Source organism: Manis pentadactyla, chromosome 4 (assembly GCF_030020395.1).
Source record: "Manis pentadactyla isolate mManPen7 chromosome 4, mManPen7.hap1, whole genome shotgun sequence".
Classification (NCBI taxonomy): domain Eukaryota; kingdom Metazoa; phylum Chordata; class Mammalia; order Pholidota; family Manidae; genus Manis; species Manis pentadactyla.
Window position 1 is genome coordinate 1,821,237 of NC_080022.1, and position 21,148 is coordinate 1,842,384.

The 21,148-nt window shown below is 55.8% G+C and overlaps 1 protein-coding gene across 6 annotated transcripts in view; it reads left to right on the top strand.

Moving 5' to 3' along the window:
• Nucleotides 1-21,148, top strand: part of PRDM16 (PR/SET domain 16) — a 300,725-nt gene that overhangs the window by 237,367 nt on the left and 42,210 nt on the right. For 5 of the 6 annotated variants that reach the window (XM_036882765.2, XM_036882767.2, XM_036882766.2 and 2 more), the window contains exon 4: nucleotides 19,376-19,510. In XM_036882765.2, the coding sequence (XP_036738660.2) occupies nucleotides 19,376-19,510 (135 nt within the window). Of the gene's footprint in view, nucleotides 1-18,721; nucleotides 19,165-19,375; nucleotides 19,511-21,148 lie in introns of those variants that run through there. The other variant, XM_036882770.2, reaches the window with a different exon arrangement.

The window sequence follows — 21,148 nt, forward strand, 5'->3', positions numbered from 1 at the left end:
CTAGGAGTGGGGCTCTGCGAGGCAGCCCAGGTCAGCAGCTCTGGGCTCCGGGTAGACTGCGCAGGGACACGGGCAGGGTCCACAGTGACCCAAGGACCCCCAGCAGCTGCTCAGGGACCTGTGAGCACAACCCGCCTGCAGACCCTCTCTGACCCGCCTGCTCAGCCCACCACTGAGCCACAAATGTCCCCAGGTACCTACTGTTTGCAGCCGGAGGGTCACAGGTAGATCAGGCTGCCCCCTTAAGTTGGGGGCAGTCTGTGCCAGGCTCCACAGGGGTGTGGGCGCAGAGCAATGGACCCCTGGGGTCAGGGAGAGGAAGGGGGTGCAGCTCTGCTCAGGAAGGAAGGGGGAGACTTCCCAGCGGATACCAGTGGCCCTCTTGCTTCTTCCTCCTGGGCAAGCAGGCAGGCGGCCTCACCCCAAACACCTCCCTGCACATGGGCCCTGACAGGGAGCCGCTGCTCTGTTCGGCTGTGCATGAGGAGGGGCCGGGGCAGGGTGTCCCCGAGGTCGGGCAAGGAGAGGAAACCTTGGGACCCTGTGCTGGGCAGCCAGCGGCCCCAGATGTCAGCCCCAATGTCAGCCACAGGCCAGGGTGTCAGGACTCGGTGCTGCTGTGGCACACACAAGTCATAAATACCGCCTAAGTGGCTCCTGTCACTTGGCTGGGGCCTCGTTTCCATTCTGCAGCCGCCAAAGGTGATTAATGAGAATTATCATTAACGCTAATCAGAGCCGTTTGGAGGAGGCTGGGCGGAAGGAAATGGCCTTTGTGGGGACCACTCTGAAGGCTGTCGGGTGCATGTGTGTGCACACCCAGGGACACACTTGCACATACATGCACATATACTCCATGCATTCATGCGCGTGTGCACGTGCACACACAGGACAGGCCTCTGGGTCTGGGCAGATGGGGAGGAGCCGATGCTCGGTGGTAGAAGGTGGGCTCCAAGGAGGCCACTCCCTTCCGGGGCGTGCCACCGGCCAGAGAACTCAGGCCTTGCACAGCTCAGCCCTGCTGGAATGCATCTCTCCCTCCGTCACCACGTGTACTCATGACTTAACGTGCTCGGCAGCTGCTGGCAACCTGGACCTGGACAGGCTTGGCCAAAATTAGAATGAATGCATGGAGGACAAGGGCCACAGCCAATGGTGTGGCGCAGGGCGGGCACGCTCTGTGGGTTCCGTCTTCTCCTTCCTTCTGCTCACAGCCTGGACCACTGCGCTGGGCCCTCCGCTGCCCACTCCCCACATTACACTAGGGACGCCCCTTCCCCACCATCTCTGAGGAAGTGGCAGCAGGCTTCCCTGCCCTCTGCATCCTCACTTAGGGGGCCCCGTGTGGTTGAAAGATACAATATGTCCTTTTATTGGAAATATCAATTCAGAAAGGGGCTAGTGGTAAGCTGAGAATATTTGGATAAACTTGACAGCCCTAGGACTGAAAAAGCCCTTTTGTTCCTTGGAGAACGGGGCCGCCCCACCCCCCGGGTGCACTGGAGCTGTTCCAGCAACAACCGAAGTGGGAGCAGAGAAATGATTAGGGCGTCTCGTGAAGGATCTTTACTCTAGGTCAAATGTTTATTATTATTTATCTTATTTTATTATTAGAATGTGTGGTTAACATCCTATTGCATAATAGCAGGCGGTAACCGCGTCTTCCAGCACCAAGCCTGCTCCCCACAGTCTCCGGCGCACAAAGGCAACTTTGTGGCATTTGGGGGGAGTGCGGACTGCACCCGTGCGTTTTATTTTGCTCTGCTTTGCATCTGAGATGCCAGCCAGGTAAAGAGGGAGCACACATCACCAGTGTCTGCGCTCCGCCAAGCAGAGGGGTATCTGCAGCTTGGGGAGCTGTCCCAGCGAGGGGTCACCTCTCTGCTCCCACTGACAGGACGTTTTGCTTGTGGGTGGCACGGTGGTGTGGTTGGTATGGCTCTCATCCAAAAAGGAGAAAGGTCCAATGCAAGCTCTTTGCTTTGCTGGGTGAGCAGGGGCCTTTCCGCTGACCCTGGCCCCAGCACACCAGTGGCCAAATGCTTTTTGCGAGACACTGGGGCAGTGGGTGGCTAGCCCCACACCTCCCTAAGACAGCTGGGCCCAAGTGTCTATTTTCCAGAAACGTGCACACAGCCCTGTGGTGCCCAGTTTCATGGCGTGTCTCGACTTATGGGCTCCCCTAAGTGACTAAGCTGATTTCTGAGATTCCCATGAAAGGACATCCCTCCAGAAGCTACAGTGGGAGGAAATCTCAAACCTGATCAGAACCCTTTCCACCCAAATATACAAAAAGGAAAAGAACTTGTCCAACATGGTCACTGGAAAAGCTGAGCCGACGTCAAGGTGACCCAGCAAAGCTGAAAAACATTACCTCCTCCCCCAACATGAAGCCTGATTGACTATCTGCAAGTGAGCCATTCATTGAAATGCTCTAGGATCTGAATTCTATGGGAATCCAGAAATTTCTCCACCGACCTCTGCAGAAAACCCTGGATAGAGGGTCTTTCCATCCTCCGTGGAGGCTCACACAGCTGGGTCAGGGAGGCGTGGTGGCACTGGGCCTGGGCCAGGCAAGGAGCTGTCCTTGGAGTGCGTCTCCACGCGCAGGCCTCCAGCCCCGCCCATCCCCCAGGCACAGAGGCAGGACCCAGCCGGTGTGTCTGTCCCGGAGATGGTCCCAGGTGCCCACTCCCAGCAGCCAGGCGTCCCATGGAGCATTGACCCAGGACCCCAAGCAGCAGCCCTCCAGAGGGCCCTGACTAGAGTGACCCTGGAGTCTTCAGTCTCCGCCAGCCCCTGAGACTGCAGGCGCCCAGCTGGCTGCCTGGGACAGCCCCAAGAATCATGCCAGTTTGGGAGAAAAATGCAGAAACGGCTGAGAAATGCCACAGTGCAGTAGCGGGGAGCCCATTCAGCCAGGGATTCATTCTCAGAGGCACCTGCGCTGCAGTGCTGTTGCAGGGAAAGGCCTGTACCCCAGCTCCCCGTGTCAGGTGTCCCTGCGGCTGCACCGCACACCTTGAGATTTTAGGGAGATAGTGTTTTGAGAGAGAATTCCTGCTTCCAATATGGAATATATACATGAATGTGGAGTATTGACATAGAAGCTGTCCTGGAATCACACTTCTGAATTTGGTTTTCATCATTTATAGCTGAAGTGACAAGTGAATCACTGGGGTGGGAAGTGAGTGTACTTATTTTAAATGTTTTGGTTCTGTTATATTTTTAATTACATTTTTAAAAAATTAAATGGGATATTAAATTTTTTAAAACCCTTGTCTTCGAAACAAGGCACTTGGGAAAGAGTCAAAATGATTTTTACTTGAGAAGTAACTTTAAAATAGGTCATGATGTTGAAAGGACCAAACAAAAATAATTTAAAGTAAAAGTGAAGTAGTGGCGCGGCCACCCCATCCAGGCCGCCAGGGCCGCAGTGGCGCGTGCGGGCCTCTGAGCGGGGCGGGCCTCCGGCGGTCCCGGACACCAGGACCCCGTGCGCTTTGCCCACCCGCCCGCGAGGCCCTAGACGAGCTTTGCCCTCGGAGCCACGGCAGGGCCCGAAGACCCCGGCCAGCCCAGACTCCACGGAGGTTATCCTGCACAGTGACAGGAGGAACCAAGAACTTTAGGCAAAGCAACTACTGCAAGGAAATGTGGACCCCAGGCCTCAGAAGGTTAAAACGTTTGGACCTCTGGCTGAAGGACATGGGACCGACCTGGATGAATATGTGGCTTTGGTGGATGGGGTATTCTTGAACCAGGTCATGTTCCAAATTAATGCTAAATTGGAGAGTCAGAGAGTCAGTAAAAAAGTCAACAATGATGCCTCACTTAGAATTCATAATCTATCCATTTTGGTGAGACAGATAAAATTTTATTACCAGGAGACTTTGCAGCAGTTGGTCATGATGTCACTGCCAAATGTCTTAGTCATTGGCAGAAATCCCTTTTCTGAACAAGGCACAGAAGAAGTTAAAAAGTTGCTTTTACTTTTACTGGGTTGTGCAGTTCAGTGTCAGAAAAAAGAAGAATTTATTGGAAGAATTCGAGGCTTAAATTTTGACACAAAAACAGCAGTTGCTGCACATATTCAAGAGGTAATCAATAATCAGGAGAATGTGTTTGATCTTCGGTGGATGGAAGAGACTGATATGTCTCAGGAGGAACTAGAACCACTCTTGAAAAATATGGCATTGCATCTGAAAAGACTTATAGATGAAAGAGAAGAACATTCAGAGACTATCATGGCACTCTCTGAAGAGCAAGATGGTCTTCACTTTCTACCCCATGCCTCTTCATCTGTACAGTCACCCTGTGGTTCTCCAGGCATGAAGCAAACAGAAAGTCGACAACTGGCAGACGCTAAAGCCAAGATAAGAAGGCTTAGGGAGGAATTGGATGAAAATACTGAAAAGTTATTGGACTGCAAAGAACTTGAGCAAATGGAAATAGAATTTAAAAGGCTGCAACAAGAGAACATGAACTTGCTTTCGGATGCTCATTCTGCAAGAATGTACCAAGATGAATTAGATGCACTTCAGGAGAAGTGCATTTCCAGACTTGATCAGCTGGAAAGTGAAGTCAGCAGATATAAAGAAAGGCTACATGATACTGAATTTTATAAGGCAAGAGTTGAGGAATTAAAAGAAGACAATCAAGTTTTATTTGAAACAAAAACCATGTTGGAGGACAAATTAGAAGGCACTCGAGCTCGTTCTGATAAATTGCATGAATTAGAAAAAGAGAATTTACAACTAAAAGCTAAACTGCATGATATGGAAATGGAATGTGATATGGATAGAAAAAAGATAGAAGAATTAATGGAAGAAAATATGACTTTGGAAATGGCACAGAAACAGAGTATGGATGAATCATTACATCTTGGCTGGCAGCTGGAACAAATATACAGAACTAGTGAACTTTCTGAAGCACCACAAAAATCTTTGGGCCATGAGGTGAATGAATTGACATCAAGTAGGTTATTGAAATTAGAAATGGAAAACCAGAGTTTGACAAAAACTGTAGAAGAACTTCAGAATAGTATGGATTCTGCGGAAGGTAACACTTGCAAAATCCTGAAAGTTGAGAAAGAAAATCAAAGACTAAATAAAAAGATGAAAATATTACAAGAGGAAAATGAACATCTGAATAAAACTGTGTCTTCCTTAAGGCAGCGCTCCCAGATAAGTGCTGAAGCAAGGGTGAAAGACATTGAAAAAGAAAATCAAATTCTCCATGAATCTATCAAAGAAACAAGTAGCAAGCTAAGCAAGATTGAATTTGAAAAAGGACAAATTAGAAAAGAATTAGAACATTATAAAGAAAAAGGACAACAAGCAGAGGAACTTGTAAATGAGTTGCTTCATCTTGAAAAAGAAAATGAATTGTTACAGGAAAAGATAACCAATTTAAAAATTACTTGTGAAAAAATTGAGGCCTTGGAACAAGAAAATTTGGAGCTAGAAAGAGAAAATAGTAAATTAAAAAAAACACTGGATAGCTTTCAAAACCTTACTTTACAGTTACAATTCCTAGAAACAGAGAATTCCCAACTTGATGAGGAAAACTTAGAACTGCAAAAGAATGTGGAATCTTTGAAGTGTGCAAGCATGAAAATGGCTCAGCTACAACTAGAAAATAAATAACTGGAAAGTGAAAAAGAGCAGCTTAAGAACGGTTTAGAGCTCATGAAAGCAACTTTCAAGAAAACAGAACGCTTGGAAGTTAGCTACCAGGGTTTAGATACCGAAAATCAAAGGCTACAGAAAGATCTAGAAAACAGCAAGAAGAAAATTCAGCAATTAGAGAATGACATTCAATTCTTAGAGATGGAAAATCAAACATTGCAAAAAAACCTAGAAGAGTTAAAAGTATCTAGCAAAAGACTGGAACAGTTAGAAAAAGAAAATAAGTCATTAGAGCAAGAGACTTCTCAACTAGAAAAGGATAAGAAATAATTGGAGAAGGAAAATAAGAGACTCCGACAACAAGCAGAAATAAAAGATACTATGTTAGAAGAAAATAATGTGAAAATTGGAAATTTGGAAAAAGAAAACAAAACCCTCTTCAAAGAGATTGGTGTTTATAAAGAATCCTGCATTAATCTGAAAGAATTACTGAAAGAGAATAAGGAGCTTATGAAAACAGCATCTATTGAAATAAAAACTTTGCTTACATTATGAGAGGTAAATATTATTTCTTAGATTTCAGACAAATATTTTATGTATTTGTAACTCAAGGCTTAAAAAAATTTTTTTTATTGGAACGTAATTTGCATCATCTGGTTCAAAGTAGAAATCTGGAATTAAAACTATAGTTTACAAAAAAAAAAAATGAAGTAGTATATTCAGGGAGCGGGAGGTATGCGACATAAAGGCTTTGGTGGCAATATGCGTCCAACATAGCTGAGGGCCAACTCTCCTCACAGAGGCAGAGAACCTTCTAGAAAAGAGCCCAGGCCCCAAGGGAGGTGGGGAGCCAGGTGCCACGCAGGGCAGCTGCTCACTCCATGAGCACGCTGACCTTGCAGGGATCTCCAAGGCTCGGCTTGTCTGCCAGAGCCACCCATGCCCATGTGGCCAGATGCCAGCACCCTCCGGGAAGGTGCAGGAGACTGTCTCCAGGACATAGTTTCCAACTCAGGAGCCATGCTGAAGACCAGCGCCTCCACCCAGAGGAAGTCTGGGGCGCCTCGGCCACGAGAGAGGGGCATCGTGGTCAAGTCCTGGGTGGCAGCCCATGGCCAGGAGGACTTCAAAGGAAACTGTTCTATAGCGCAGCCATTCAGACTGTGTGGAGAAGCCAGAGGGCCAGAGCCGGGCAGAGACCACTGACTCCCGCCCCCGGCCCCCACCCCGAGCAGGGAAGGAGCCACCTTCGCCCAGAATGCCAACCAGCCACCTGAGGAAGGGTGCCAACCCAGGGCAGCAGGCGGGGCCACTGCCCTAAGCCGCGCTGTGCCACCTGAGTTAAGCGAGCCGGGTATTCTCTTTTCCTTTGGGTTTATATTCACATCCTGACATCAATAGAAACAGATCTGCCAGAATAAGCCACATATTCTGACATCACTCGAGGGAGGAAAGTGAATGGTCCTCCCATCCTTTGCCTTTCTTCAAATGAAAAAAAGTACAATAGCAGAATCCACAAAGAAAGATCCGATTAAAATGTTCCAAAGCTCTTAAACACCCCCATTTAAATCCCGGGTGATGGGCTGCATTGTGCCGCCCTGGGGAGAGGCTGTGGGGCTGGCGGGTGCCATGCAGAACCATTTGTGTCAATATAAATGCTTGTGATTAGATTTTTAATAAACCGTTTCGATTCTATTTCCTGGGATTGAATAGATGTTTGAACTTTGCTGGTGTGGACTTGAAAGAGAGCCAGGTAATATTATTGTGGGGGACACACTTTTAATTCCTTTAATATATTTCGTCAAAGGTGGCTGGCTGGGGAAGCCGCCTGGAACGCCGGGAAGAGGGAGAGCTGTTGAGCTAATTGGTCCCATTTGTCACTGAAGGCTGACTTTGCCGCACCTCAGCCTATGGATCACTTCCAAACTTGCCCACCTGACCCACCGTGCCCACGGCTTGCAGAGGAAGCTGGCTCCCAGGGTGATGTCTCAGGCTGAGCTCACATCCAGGGGCAGACCTGGGGTGCCAGTCAAGGCTCATCACGGACGACCTGGGTGGCCTCTGGCCGGGAGGACAGAGTCCGAGAACTGGAGGACCCAGAAGGAACCCCTGTTAATCCGGAAACCCGGCACTGCCACCCCATCTCTCTATCACTCGTCTGCTGTGCGGAAGGGCCAGGTGCAGGAGAGAGGACCAGCCCATTGGGTCCCAGCTACAGGACCCCAGGGCCCCCCTCCCCACTCAACCAGCTGGACAGCGGCGCAGCACTGGGTGACCCTGGAGAAGACAGAAACCCTAGGAAGCAGAATCATTACAATCGGCTGGAAGGAAGCACATGTCCTCTCTCCACACAGACAGAACAAAGGTGCAGGCGCAGGCCAGCGTTCTCTGTGCGCATACCTGGGCCTACTGGAGGAAGAAAGCAGATGTTCGCAGGGCATCCAGAGGCACCTCCGTCTGCACCAGAGCCCCCGCCAGGGCCATTGTTGTATGTGCACGAGCAGCAAGTGCCCATCAGGGGACTGGCAAGGTACGGGCTTCGATCTGGCCCACTGAGATCCGAGCTATTTGCAGGAGCTGATCTCAAAACCTGAGGCCTGATACGGAAGACGATGGGTCATGGAGCTTCTCTAGACCGACGTGTGCCCTGGCAAAGGAAGAGGGATGGGCCGGGAGAGACTGGGTCGGGCAGAGAAGGTGCTAAATATAACCCGGCTCAGTCCATCCCGGCTGCCCGGCAGACCGTGGCTGAGCACCTACTGTGTCCCAGGCCTATGGGGTGCTGAGATGGACAAGCCAGCATTGCCTCTGCCCCGGGAAGCAGGACACTGCCACGTGGGCCTAGGGAGAGGTCACACTGCAACACTGAGCACAAGGCAGCCGCACTGTGATCCTGAACATGGGACAGCTACACTGTAACGGGGACCCAGGGCAAGTCAGCACTGATTCCCGGAGAAGCAGAGCAACCGGAACGAGGGTTCATACTTCCTTCTGCAGAACCCATGGGGGAATGAGAAAGAAAAGGGTCCAGAACATGACACGGGGGATGAGGGAGGAAAGACCCCTGGGGAAAGGCCTGTGAGGCACTGGGTGACATCCTCAACTGTCCTCAAGCACCTTACCCATTCGTCCCCCAAACACTCATTGAGCACCCACTGTCTGCCTGGCTGTGGGAATCAGCCAGGTGAAACCCTCGCAGCCCTGGTCATCCAAGAAAAGAGAAAAATGTGGACTAGACAGCCATGGCCCTGTGCAATCCACACTGTGGGGCAGGGGCTGTGAGAGCCCCTCAGAGGGGCCCACCTGTGCTGGGATCGGGGCAGACCTCCTGAGAGAGGTGTTCCTGTACCCTGTCACCTTTAGCAGTCCCAGCACCGTGCTCCCTTACATGTCACCTCAGAAAGAGGAGGAGTGAAGGCGTCCAGGCTCTGGGCTGGGAGGCCCTGCCTCGCCCACCCTTCCGTCCGTGCATCCGTGGAGATGCTCTCTGAGCCCCTACTGAGCCCTAGTCGTTGGTGAGGCTCTAGGGAAGCCCTAGTCACTCTTAGCTGCCATCTTCAAGTGGAGGAGAGCTGAGAAGTGCAGGTGGTCCCCACAGATTGAGAAAGGGGTGAGGCAGGCCACCAGTAGCCAGCGGCCAGCTGGTCTGCCCCTTTCTTGAATGTGCCAGTTATCTAAGTCCTCTGTGCCTCGCGTCTGCAGATGTGGCTGCGATGTCTGCCCCCCAGGGAGCTGTGAGCCAGAGCAGCGGGGTCTGCGGCCGTGGTATCCTGCAGGGTGGTGGCAGCCGGAGGACGGATTGCCTCCTCCTGACCGACCAGGGCTGTGGTGGGAAGAGCCCCAGGCCAGGCTCTGGAGAGGCAGCCCCTCAGAGAAGGTGAGCTGGTGTGCAGAGGATGGGTCGGGAGGCTCCGAGCCTCTCCCAGCCTGGCGTGTCTGGTCCTCTGAGCAGTGCAGGTGGCAGTCACTCCCTCCTGGGCACAGCCTGCACTTGCCGTTGTCCCCAGTGACTGCGACGTCCTTGGTGGTCTGTGGGTAATGAGGCCCTGGGCCTCTAAGCACCCCCACCAACTCGTGGGCTAGAAAGTGTGGAAGTCCCAGCCAAGGGAGGCAGAGCTGGGTGGGAGCCCCCAGGGGTCCTTGGTGGACTCCTAAGCCTGGCAACTGGCTTCCACACTTGGGGCTTTTTTCCAGCAGAGAAAGTCTGAGCGGCTCTCCCCAGGGCCCTGGCGTGTGCCCCTGGGCTTGGAGGCCCACCCCAGTTTGCAGCAACATAGCTGCTGTGGGAATTCCTCCTGCACCTGTCGGCCGGTGGGGCGGGGTGCCCTGGTCACAAGCTGTGCAGTTTGTCACCCTCTGTGTGGTCGGGGAAAGGTTATGACTGTGACACCTCGGGGCCTTGCAGCAGCAGGGCAACCGCTTCCTGTGGGCAGACGCCGGCCCCACAGTGCCTGCGCGACACGCTGCTGTGGCATTGGGCTTTGCTTGTTTGGGCTTTTTTTTCCCCCCCAATCATTTTTATGATCAAAAAACAAAACAGAAGCACCTCACTTGAGAATGTCACGGCTGAGTCTGTGGTGACATGTGGCCTTTAGGCCCCGAGACTCGGGTCCTGACACAACTTCAACTCTAACTAGCATTTAAAAAAGTGTTTGGGTGTTAGTGTTTTAACCACATCGGCCCCAGGAGTAGGGTGGGCTCGCGGGGCTGGGAGGGCACTGAGGGCCTGGAGCCTGCAAGCTGGGGGCACTCTGCAAGCCAGGCTAGGATTTGGGGGGCTTCTCTGCACTGAGAGCCCTACCTGTACCAGGGGCTGCACAGCCGTGGTTTTCCAGAACTCCATCTTTCCCTGGGCGTCAAACCCTCCGACTGGACTCCGGGCCCAGCCTAGAGAGGCAGGACCAGATGGTGGATGTTTCCACCTACTAACAGCGGGGTCCTCATGGGACGGGCTCAGCCCCTCTGTGCTGGGGTTTGCTGGGGACCCCCAGAGACACATGCTTCTGCATGTGGGCATGCCTAAGGCAGGTCTTGGTCCCCCCAACTGCAGTGACGCAGTGCCAGGTCTGGGGTCGGGGGGGTGTTACAGAGTGGCAGGTACTTATGCCCAGATTATACCTGGATTATTTGAGGTCCCATTCTTGTGACATCAGCCGTCTCCTCAGAGGGCCAGAAAGGAGACCCTGGGGTCCAAGGTTGCTGCTCTCCTTGGCAGGTTCGGGCCCAGAGGAACTCCTTGCTTCCACCCTGTCACCCACACAGCAGCTGAAATCCCGTCTTGGTGCTTATGAGAAATGCCCCAGTAAGGCCACAGGAGAGGGTTGCATTGACCTGGTATGACTGGGTTCCAGTCACTTCCAGGCAGCCCACGCCACAGGCTCAGCGGGCAGAGCAGAGCAGACCAGGGGGCTTTCCTCCAGGGCCGAGGGCTGCCGGGGGCTGTCAGGACTTGGCCTGGCCAGGTGTGCAGAGCCCACTCAGTCCTGCAGTGACACCGGCAGCAAGGAGTCAGCCAGGAACAACCCCAGGCAGCATGTGCGGCCAACCCAGGCAGCCCCACAGGGTCCCAGGCCAGTCCTGGGACATCCTGCCTGAGACAGTCCAGGAAGAGGACAGAGCAGGACCCAGGCCCAGCTGCCCCAGGAGCTGATGTCAGCAAGTCACCCGGTTGCTTTTATTTGGAGTTCTCGGTGGAGTTTGACTCACGTCGTGTCCTTCTGGGGTTGGCTGGGAGGAGATGGCTGCGCCGTCGCCGTGGAGCGAGGTGGGCCTGCTGGGTTGCACACGGGCCTCCCCTGAGGAGATGTGGGCATGTCTGCCAGGAGCCCTAGGGCCAGACCCTGGGGTCCCAGCTGCCTCCTGGGAGGGGCTGCACCAGTTTCTCATTAGTGGTGCTGCCTCAACGTCCCCTCCAGTGAAAGAGGTCTGCCCACCTCCTCAAAACTAGACCCTCTGCCCTGCTCCCAGCCAAAGCTGGCAAGCCAGGTAGTCACACACAGGGCACTCACCTCCTGGCGGAACTTTCCATAGGCCACCATGCAGGACGGCTTTAAAGAGGATAGGTGGTAAATGGGGGTCCCCGCCGCAGAAATGCAGTTCACTAAGGGCGTCCTGGGGGAGACATCTTACGCCGTCATGAGCTCGTGGCAGTTATATCTGAGGACAGCCTCGGGGGGCAGAGCTGCCCTCTGGGAGGGGCTGCGGCACCAGCCACCCCACAGGGGGAGGGTCCTGGAACTCCTGCCCCTCAGCGCCTGCCTCTGCAGGCCACCCAGCAGCTGCCCTGGTCTGTAAGGGAGAACCCCTGCCCACTGGGGGCTGAGGCTGAACCCAGGCTCTCTACAGGGACTGGGGGCTTTATCTGCAGCAATACCCCAGGTAACTGCAGGCCATTACCACACAGGTGGGCAGAGGGGTCCTAAAGGGAGACACGGGCACAGCCTGTTTGCTGGTGCCCCCCTTAGCCCCTCCTCACCGCCAGGGCTGGTTTGCCCCTTTGGGTCTGTGGTTCCTGACCAGCCAAGAGTCTGCTTTCCTGGCACCCGGAAGGCCCAGGCAAGGCCCTGCTGGCCAAAGCCCTTGTCGGCCTGTGGCAGGCAGAGCCCCGAGCTGGCACATTGCTGAAGAGCTGACCAGCAGGTACAGCCAGCTGGGGATGCAGCAGGAACTCACAGCCATCAGTGGCCAGAAATATGTCCACACTTGCTCTCAGAGCCCGGCATGGTGTGGCACGGGGCTGTTCTGGGCATTCAGCGAGCTGCCAAGCAGGACAAGCCACCTGCTCGTGATAGTGCACCCCATGTGCATGGAGCCATGGGCCCCCACACAGCTGGAGAGCAGGAAACAGGCTTCCTAGTTCCAGAGCGGAAACTGAGGCAGGACCCTGGACAACCCCCATATCGTCAAATTGAGAATTATGCCATTTCAGGGCCCGAAAGGCCCATATGGTTCAGAGAGCCTGGCGTCCCTATGGAGCACCCTGGAGGGATGGCCACCACTGTCTCCTTGAACTCCCCCAGTGATGGAGCGCTCAGCCCTTTGGGCAGCTCCTCACCCTCCCCACAACCCCGCAACAGGCTGCCTGTAAATACATCTCAGCTGCTGGCCCTGTGGTTTTGGCAGATGGCCCCCCACCCCCTGCCACTTTGCTGATCACCTGAGGGGGTCTGCAGAGCTCTGAGCGAGTCTCTTCGTTCATTCATTTCCCTGTACACTTGAGTGTTCACACCACTAGCTGGCCCACGTGGTTCTGTTGGGCCAGGGCTACAGCCCACAGCTGAGATGAACTGCAAACTCATGATAAACAAGATGTGTGCTTGGGAGGAAGCCCAGCCCCTGCCCCGTCCCTGATCATCCCCATTAGGGTGCAGAGCTCGGGGACACCCCGGGAGCAAGGTCATGTTCAGGTCACACCAGGCGCCAAGGGCCCAGGTTCTGCAGCAGGCAGCTCGGCACAGCCCGCCCAGGCCCGGGTGTGCCGTGACCTCTCTTCTTGTCCCCTGTGTGCTGTGGACCAGATCAGGGCATGTAAGTCCAGCTCCAGGGGACCCAGAGAGGGCTCGGGTGTTGCACAGTGTCAGCCGAAACTCTGCTTTGCTGCCGTCTGACCCTCTCCTTTTCTGCAAACCTTGAAGACGCTGGCCAGAGAATCGCCCCTCTGGGTACAGCCCCCAGCCCAAGTAGGAAACAAGGAAAAGGGACAAGTGATGTCAGAATGGGATGGAAGGGGAGGAAGGGACAGAGGAGCCAGAGATGGCTGAGCGGAAGCCCCAGCCCACTGTCCGGAGCTGTCACCTGGCCTCCAGGCGGGGCGCCCGGGGCCGTGCGCCCAGGATGGCCTCAGCACCGCACGCCTGGGCCTTTGGTGGGAGTTGGTCTGTGAACGCCAGGAGGCTCATGGCACCTGGGTGTCTGAGTGTTTGGGGGAGAGAAGGTCTGGAACCTTGGGGAGCTTGCACGGCATTTGGATAAATAATCCCTGATCCATGGCTCACCAGAACTTTGAAGGCATCTGACCTCAGAACACTGTGGCGTGTGGTCTGTGGGGTGGCTCTAAGCCAAGAGGCTCTGCCCATCGCTGTGGCACCAGAGCACCCCCGTTGGGCACCCGGCTCCCTCTTCTCCTGGGCTGGGCTCTTGGATCTTTGACACCAAGGGACCCTGGACCTCAGCCCCCTGCCACACCCCCTCCACACACACACACTGCCCTGGAACTGTCTGGTAAAGCCCCAGGTCAGCTGGGCGGGGTGCCAGGAGCCCCAACCCAACTTCTTCCAGGCACAAGCCCCAGAAAACACTCTACCCTCTCCTTGTGAGCTTAGGAGACGGGCTCCACCTCTGAGTTACCTGTTTCCTAGAAGCTGCCCCTTCCCGCCCTGCGTCCCCTCTTCCCCCCGACTCAGCTCCTGCAGGTGGGGCTCCAGGCCATGACCTGCGTGCCAGGATCCTGTCTGCTTGGCAGCAGTGTGGCCACATCCCACCGGCCATGTTTCTCGTTCGTGCTCCGTCACATCACCCCTGAGCTCCATGATGAGAGTCAGGAGGGGGCTTTGTGAGTTCACCCAGGCCCCCTGCCCACGCCCGGACAGAGGTTCTTCCAGACTGCCTTTCCCCCACCTTCTTCCATCACAAGAATAGGCTCCCTTCAGCTACTCAGGGATCCCAAAATCGTGACCACACCAAATGCACGCATATACGTAGGAACAGAAGAGAGACCCGGGCAGCACTGGGGCTCTGGCTCGTGGCTCTGAATCGGCCATGGGTCCTGAAAGGAGGGGTCAGGGTAAGAAGGGGGGCCCTCTCCCAGTGGCTGCCCTGTGTCGGAGGCAACACCAAGCCCAGGCTTCTGCAGAGCCATGTTCCAGCAGCAGGACCCCAGGATGCAGAGGGCGGGTAGCCGGGGCCCACGCCTCCTACACGCTGGGAATCCATTAGGCGGGCTGACGACAGATGCCTCAGCCTTCCTGCCTGCACGCACCCAGGATGGGGCCAGCGGCTGGCGGTGCCCATTAAACCACAGAGAACCAGCCCAGCAGACAGCCCGCAAGTTAGCAATGCAGGAAACTTCAAATGATGTGCAAAAATAATCGTCAAGGTTAAGAGAATTTTTCCACCTTTTTGCTCCATAACTTAGCGTTTCTGATGGGGGTGGTTTATGAGCCAGGGAGCTGGTGGGGCGGTGCGCAGTAGGGAGGCCTTCAAGGCCAAGTTGGAGAAAATGGGCGGGAGGGCAGCTTCTCTTGGAGGTGCTGGGATATCCGAGGTACAGCCCCAGGCAGCCCAGAGCCCGGCTCCCGGCTCCCGAGTGGCTCAGGCATGGGCGCTGGGTGACTCAGCCTGAGGCCATGGCTGCTGACGTGGCCCGGAGGAGAAGCCAGGGTCTGGGCCGCTTCCTATCCTGTCCCCCTTCCCGCCCTCCTCCACTCGGCTGGTACAAGCAGAACCACACGTGCAGCCCACAGTGGGCACACTGCAGCCACTCTCTCCTGAGCCCCTTCTGACTATGTTGGCTCCTGGGGCAACGCTCTGAACCACAGACCAAACCAGACCTCAGGTCCTGCCACCAAGCTGGGGAGAGGTGACCTTGAGCCAGGGAGCTGGTAGGGGCAGGAGGGGCAGGGAGACCTCAAGGCCGAGGCACTGGGAAAGCCTCACTCCCAAAGGTGCAGCGGGGCACCTGTGGCTCCTGGGCCTGTTTTCTGGGCCCCAGAGCACACAGTCCTGTGTGCCCGGAGCAGGCAGGGAGGCTCTCCCTCTGGGCCTGACCCGCCTCCAGACAGCATGCGAGGCAGCAGCTGGCCGCCTGGGCTGGGAGCCCTGTGCTCCTGGGCCTGCATCTCCCCTGGTGTAAAATGGGTGCGATCAGCACGAGCCTCAGATGTCCATGTGTCCCCCGAGGTGACAAGTGAGGGTCTGCACCGGCACAAAGGGAGACCTAAACCCACGCAGGCTCGGCCACTGCAGAGAGACGAGAGGAAGGAGGGGACAAGGAGACCCTCCTCAGCCCACGTCTCCCTTTCTGGAGTCAGACACAGTGCAGGCCCCTCCACACCCCAAACGAGCCAGGCCTGCAGCATGCTGCCCGCCTAGATGGGCACTCGGGCCCAGGGCCACCCCTGGTTGTATTTCACTGGTCTGAAGCCAAAAAGTAGCGCCTTCTGAGACTCTGCCCCCCCCCCATACCATCTTTCAGGGGGCCCTGGTGCCTGACTGTGAGGACAGACACAGGCCTGGCCCCTCTCCCAGCACATCTACTGCAGGTTTAGGGCCCCAGGACCAGGGCTTCATCTGCCTCCCCTGGAGGCAGGGCCAGCTGCTCACCTGCCACCTCTTGGAGGTAGAGTTTCAGTCTCTCTGGCAGGAGGGAGTGAACCAAGACTTCCATCAGCCTGGAAAGCCAGCCGGGGTGCCCGCAGGGAGAAGGGATCTCATCTGACCTTCAGGGGCCAGCAGGAAGTAACTGGCACCATGGCCATCCTCATGGATTCTCGGTTGAGGAGGAAGGCCTTTTCCCAGGGGTGACCAGGAGGGAGAGGCCACTGGCCAGTGTGGGAGCACCTGGAAGCCGACGGGGGCCAGAGGCTTCATTGCTTCCAGGCTCTGGCCCTGTACCCCGAGAGGGATGGGGACGTCTGGAGGCCCCGGCACCGCGTCCTGTGTGGGCAAGCACCCAGGCCTGTCTGTGTTCATACACACCTGAGAGGACAGGTGTTCACCCTGGCACAGGGAAGGTTTGGGAGAGCACGGGCCATACTCAGATACTGGCTGGGTGGTTATGTGGGAAAGAGGCTTGCTCTGGCTCGGCCAGAGGCATACACAGAAGGCAGGCCCTGTCCATCCACATTATACAGCAGGGCACCCAGACTCCAGGCAGGCTGGAGCCCACAGTAGACTCCGGTGTCTGCGGGCACTCAAGAGCCCCCAGGCGTCAAGGAAGGGCTGGGCGTGGGGCCGGCTGGGATGAGCATGGGACCTTCCAGCTGTCCGACAGGGCGCAGATCTACAAGGACTGCCATGCATTGGGCCTCGGTGCTCTTCCCCACCTCCTCCAGGACAAGACCTTTGAGAACCTGAAGGGCCAAACATACTTCCTGGGCAGACAAAGAGAAAAAGGGGGGCAGCCGCCAAGCCCCCGGGCTGTGCACGGAGCTGCCTGCAGCGCAGAAGGCAGAGGGCCTCTTGGAGGCTGTCTGCGAGGCCACCAGGAATCTCAGGGGCTTGGCCTAGGCCTCCAAGACCGACTCTCATCCAAGGACATTCTGCGCAGGCCCTGCGCCTCCCAGGACCGTGATGAGGGGAGACAGAAGGGCCGAGTCTGGGAGGTGGTGGCAGGGAAGGGAGCCATCTCCAGTGGGCAGTGCCCCTGGCAGGACAGAGGGGGAGCCCAGGCAGTCATGGGCCTTCTCCTCAGGACAGATTTGTCATTTCCCATAACACACCCAGCTGGCCCCCCACAACCACAACCACCCGAGCAGCACCCCTGACCACGTGTGCTTGCACATGTTTGCACGCTCATGTATGTGCATATATGAGCAAACAGTGGTCAGATAGTTGGATGACCTCTTCCAGCGATTTCTTGGGGAGACAGGCCCCAAGCCCTGGGAAGTCAGGGTGAGGAACCCCTAGACCCCAGGAGAAGGCGGGTTGGGGACAGAGCCTCGCATGTTGGCTCACAGGGCAGTTAAGCCCAGACCGTGCTCCAGGTGGGGCTGGGGGCAGAGAGAAGCACCTGCACGTGCAGAGAGGGCCGGCCCAGGCCCAGAGACAGACACCACCCAGCCCGGCAGCTCCCCCCACACAGAGGCTTGGGGTGGGGACCACAGACCTCGGTCCCCCACGGGGTAGGGCGGGGGTCCACGGGTCCTGGCCAGTCAGCCTCCTTCCTCCCAGTGGCAGAGGAAGGTGGTGGGCTGCCTCGCCAAGCTGAGGCCACTAACCACAGGTTTCATTCAGTAGGTTTCCTGCAGTTGGAGGGGGAGGCGAGAGGAGTTCCCCCAAGAGGTGAGAGTGCCTAGGGGCTCTCCCATGTGGGCCTGCACCCCCTCCCCACACTTGGAGGCCAGCACAGAGTGGGCCATGCCCCTGGGTACCCTGAGGGTCTTGGCAGGAGCACCAAGGGCTGGGAGGGTGGGATGCAGAACTCCCGCGCGGCAGCACTGTCCCCCACACCCCGGCTGCCTCCCATCTCCACCCTGCCCAGGCCAGCCTGGTCTCTCACGTCTCTTTCAGGTTTAGGCCCATTTGGTTAAAGCCCCCCAGGTGGGAAATTCTCAGAGCTGAGGCCTCCCGGCTCACAGCTGCTCTCCAGGTCAGCCTCTGGAGGCACTGACAAAGCCTGGCCCGGCTGCCTTTGCCTGGAGACTTGGCATGCATGGGAGGGGCTGCCATGGACTCTGTGAGGGCTTCAGGGCACAAGAGGGTGCACAGCTGGAGTAGGGTGGTGCCTGTGCATCCCCCACAAAGAAGCTGCCTCCCATAACCTCTATTTCCTTGTTGTTGGGGGCAAGGCAGGACCTTGGCCATTAGAAAGCATCTGCAGATGTCGGGGGCCAACTATACTATTTCTAAGCACCCCGATTCTCTTCCCAGAAGAGCCTCTCCAGGCCTCACGGACAGCCCTCTTCTCTTTCCAGGTCCTTCCAGCTTAGAACAGGATACTCAGGACACCCTTCAGGGAACAGAGGCTGTGGCACCCGAGTCAGCCTCCTCTGTCCTTGCTGGGACGGGCCACTGTCCCTGCCCTAACCTCACTGGGTCATTCTGACACCCTGCCCACCCGGACACACCTTCTCACCCGACCACCAGGATATTCCTGTGCACCAGGACACCCTCCCTATTCCAGGACCTCAGTGAGGTGGTGGCATCAGCCCCTCCCTTCATCCCGCCCTCAGAGCTGGGGCTGGCCTGCCCAGGAAATTGGTGCAAGATGCTGCTGGGTCCATGGCTCCGGATTTAGAACCCCAAGCAGACACTGAGCAGGGCAGCGGGGAGGGGGGGAGGGACTGCTGTATCAGGGTCTTGCTGGTCTAGGGAGACCTTCTCAGCAGGGGCAGCAGTCAGGTCTTCCCATGAGTGACCCGCTCAGAGATGCTGAGAAGCCCCTGAGTGCTGCTGTGGGGGGTGCATTCAGAAAGTGACAGCAGACTGGGTGGCCATCAGCAGCCAGGAGCCCGCATGCAACCTCTGAGCCTGCCCATGTCAAATGGAAACTTTCCACTTTTGGGAAAACTAAATGTTTTTCTACTTTCAGGGTGATATGCATGCTGGCCTGAGCATGCACACGCACACAAGTGCACACACACATGCATGCACATGTGTGCACACACACACTCACACCCAGACTCCTATCAGCCACACACTCAACACCTTTACCTTCAAGAAAGCTTTTCTCCAGCAGGGCGCCCAGCTCTCCCTAGCAGAGGGCTGTTCATAGACACAGTGGCCTCTGCCTTCTCACACGTGGGACAGCTCTGCTGGGGAGTTTTCACAGTACTGGTGGCACCTTTACTGCTGGGCCAGGACAGTGATCTGCATGGTGAGAAAAGGAAGAGCTGCCTCCCCCGACACTAAGGGGCTCCCAAGGCTCCTGGGCGTGGGCAGCAGGGTTGCCGGAGGGTCAGTGATGTCCAGGTGCCAAATCGCCTTCCCTCTCTGGCCTGTGCAGCTGGGCCCTGTTTGAGCCGATCTGGAGTGTGTAGTCTCAAGCACACAGGCTGCCTCTGACCCTGGTTTTCTTTCCTGGGCAGATCTCCGAAGACCTGAGCAGTGAGAAGTTCTGCATGGATGCCAGTTTGGCGGGGGCCGGCAGCTGGCTCAAGTACATCCGTGTGGCGTGCTCCTGCGACAACCAGAACCTCACCATGTGTCAGATCAACGAGCAGGTAGGTCCAGAGCTTGCGCATGGGGGACGTCTGCGCTCAGCGTCAGGCTTGGGGCTTTGGCACCAAGACAGATGGGGGCTGCCAAGGTGAGGGGTCAGCTGCGCCTCTGCCGAGGACTTCTGCCAAGCCCCGTCCTGCCGGGGGGGCGGCTATCTGATGCTTGGCTGGCGCTGAGTTTCCGGGAGCTCAGCGACACCCCACGAGTGCTCCAGTTGGAGCCTTCCGTCGGCCTCGCCCAAGGCTGCCAGGGCTTGAGAGCTGAAGGATGATGGTTTGTGTGGAGAAAAGGCACCAGAGCAGGCAGGACCCAAAACGGGGGGGCTCTGCGTTCCCCAAAAGGCTCCCCATGTGAGAAGAATGGAGAACCATGTTCACATGGCTCTTTTTAACCACACTATCCAGAAGGGTCAGCACTGGCTGTTGGAAGGCGAGGCACGGCCCCAGCTGCCCAGAGCCCCTGAGAATTGCTACAGCAGCCTGGCCCGCCTGCAAAGTGACTTGGCCATATTTGGCACAAAGTCCTGGCCCCACTGGGAGCCAACTGATATTTTTCCTGAGCTGTGTGGATCTGACTTCAGCCCCAGGCCCCACCAGGGCCAAAGGACACCTTCACTTCTGCTCCCAGTGCCCCTGGAGACCAAGGACCCCACTTAACACAATGGATCCTTGCTTTCCATGTACCACCCCATGCTGCAGGCATTGTGGCTCTTGTCTTTCTAGTGGGTATCCAGACCCATTAGCTGACCAGGATAGAAGATGCCGTGTAAAGTTTCTTTCAACCAAGGAGGCAATGTGTCCCCAGTGCTGGGAGCTCTTATGTGATGTCTTAAATGACAAGCTTGCAAGTGGCCCCAGGAGACTGCATGCTCCAGAGCCAGGCCCCTCGGGCCACGTTTTCACCATGTTCCCAGAGCTCTGGGGGCCTGGGGGCCCAGCACCTCCCAGCACAGCGGTTTGCATCTGCCTATGGCATCTTAGGGTTACACATGAGATTTCATTTGCCAAAAGGATTCCATTGCTTTCGAAAATGTTTTTGGAGACCACATAACAAAGGGTGCATTCTCGCATCGCCTGTGCAAACCATTAAAAGCTGTTGGAGGTTCTTGACTTTAGAGAAAGTTTTGCATTAAGAAACTCAGAGACCTCACATCAGGGAGGTCCCCGGGACCCGCCAGCTGCCTGCCGGCCTCCCCCCCATCTGCTCAGTATGCTTCTCTGCCTTAGGGCTCAGCCTGGACCAAGCAGTCCCCGCTGGACGCAAGCTGGTGCCAGACACCAGGAAGCTTGAATGCACCTCTGCTACCTTGACGTCTGTGGCATTTAGTTAGAACCTAGTATTTTGAAAATAACTTTTTTCTTTTGATTACAAAATGCATTGGGGAAGTAAAGCAAAAGAATCACCATAAAATTAGGACAGAAGTTTAAAAAAAACCTTTTCCTTCTTCCAAATGAAAGCAAAAGGTGAATAAGGCACTAAAGTGATGGCCATTGAGACACCCTTGCCCTGCAAAGCGTGTGTCCCTGGCCGTGTGTCTGGAAGCCGAGAGACAGTGGAAGAGCAAACACTGTGGAGCTGGGTCCAGGGCTGCGCTTTCTGAGACACAGACTAAAATAATGAAGGATCCAGATGACTTATTT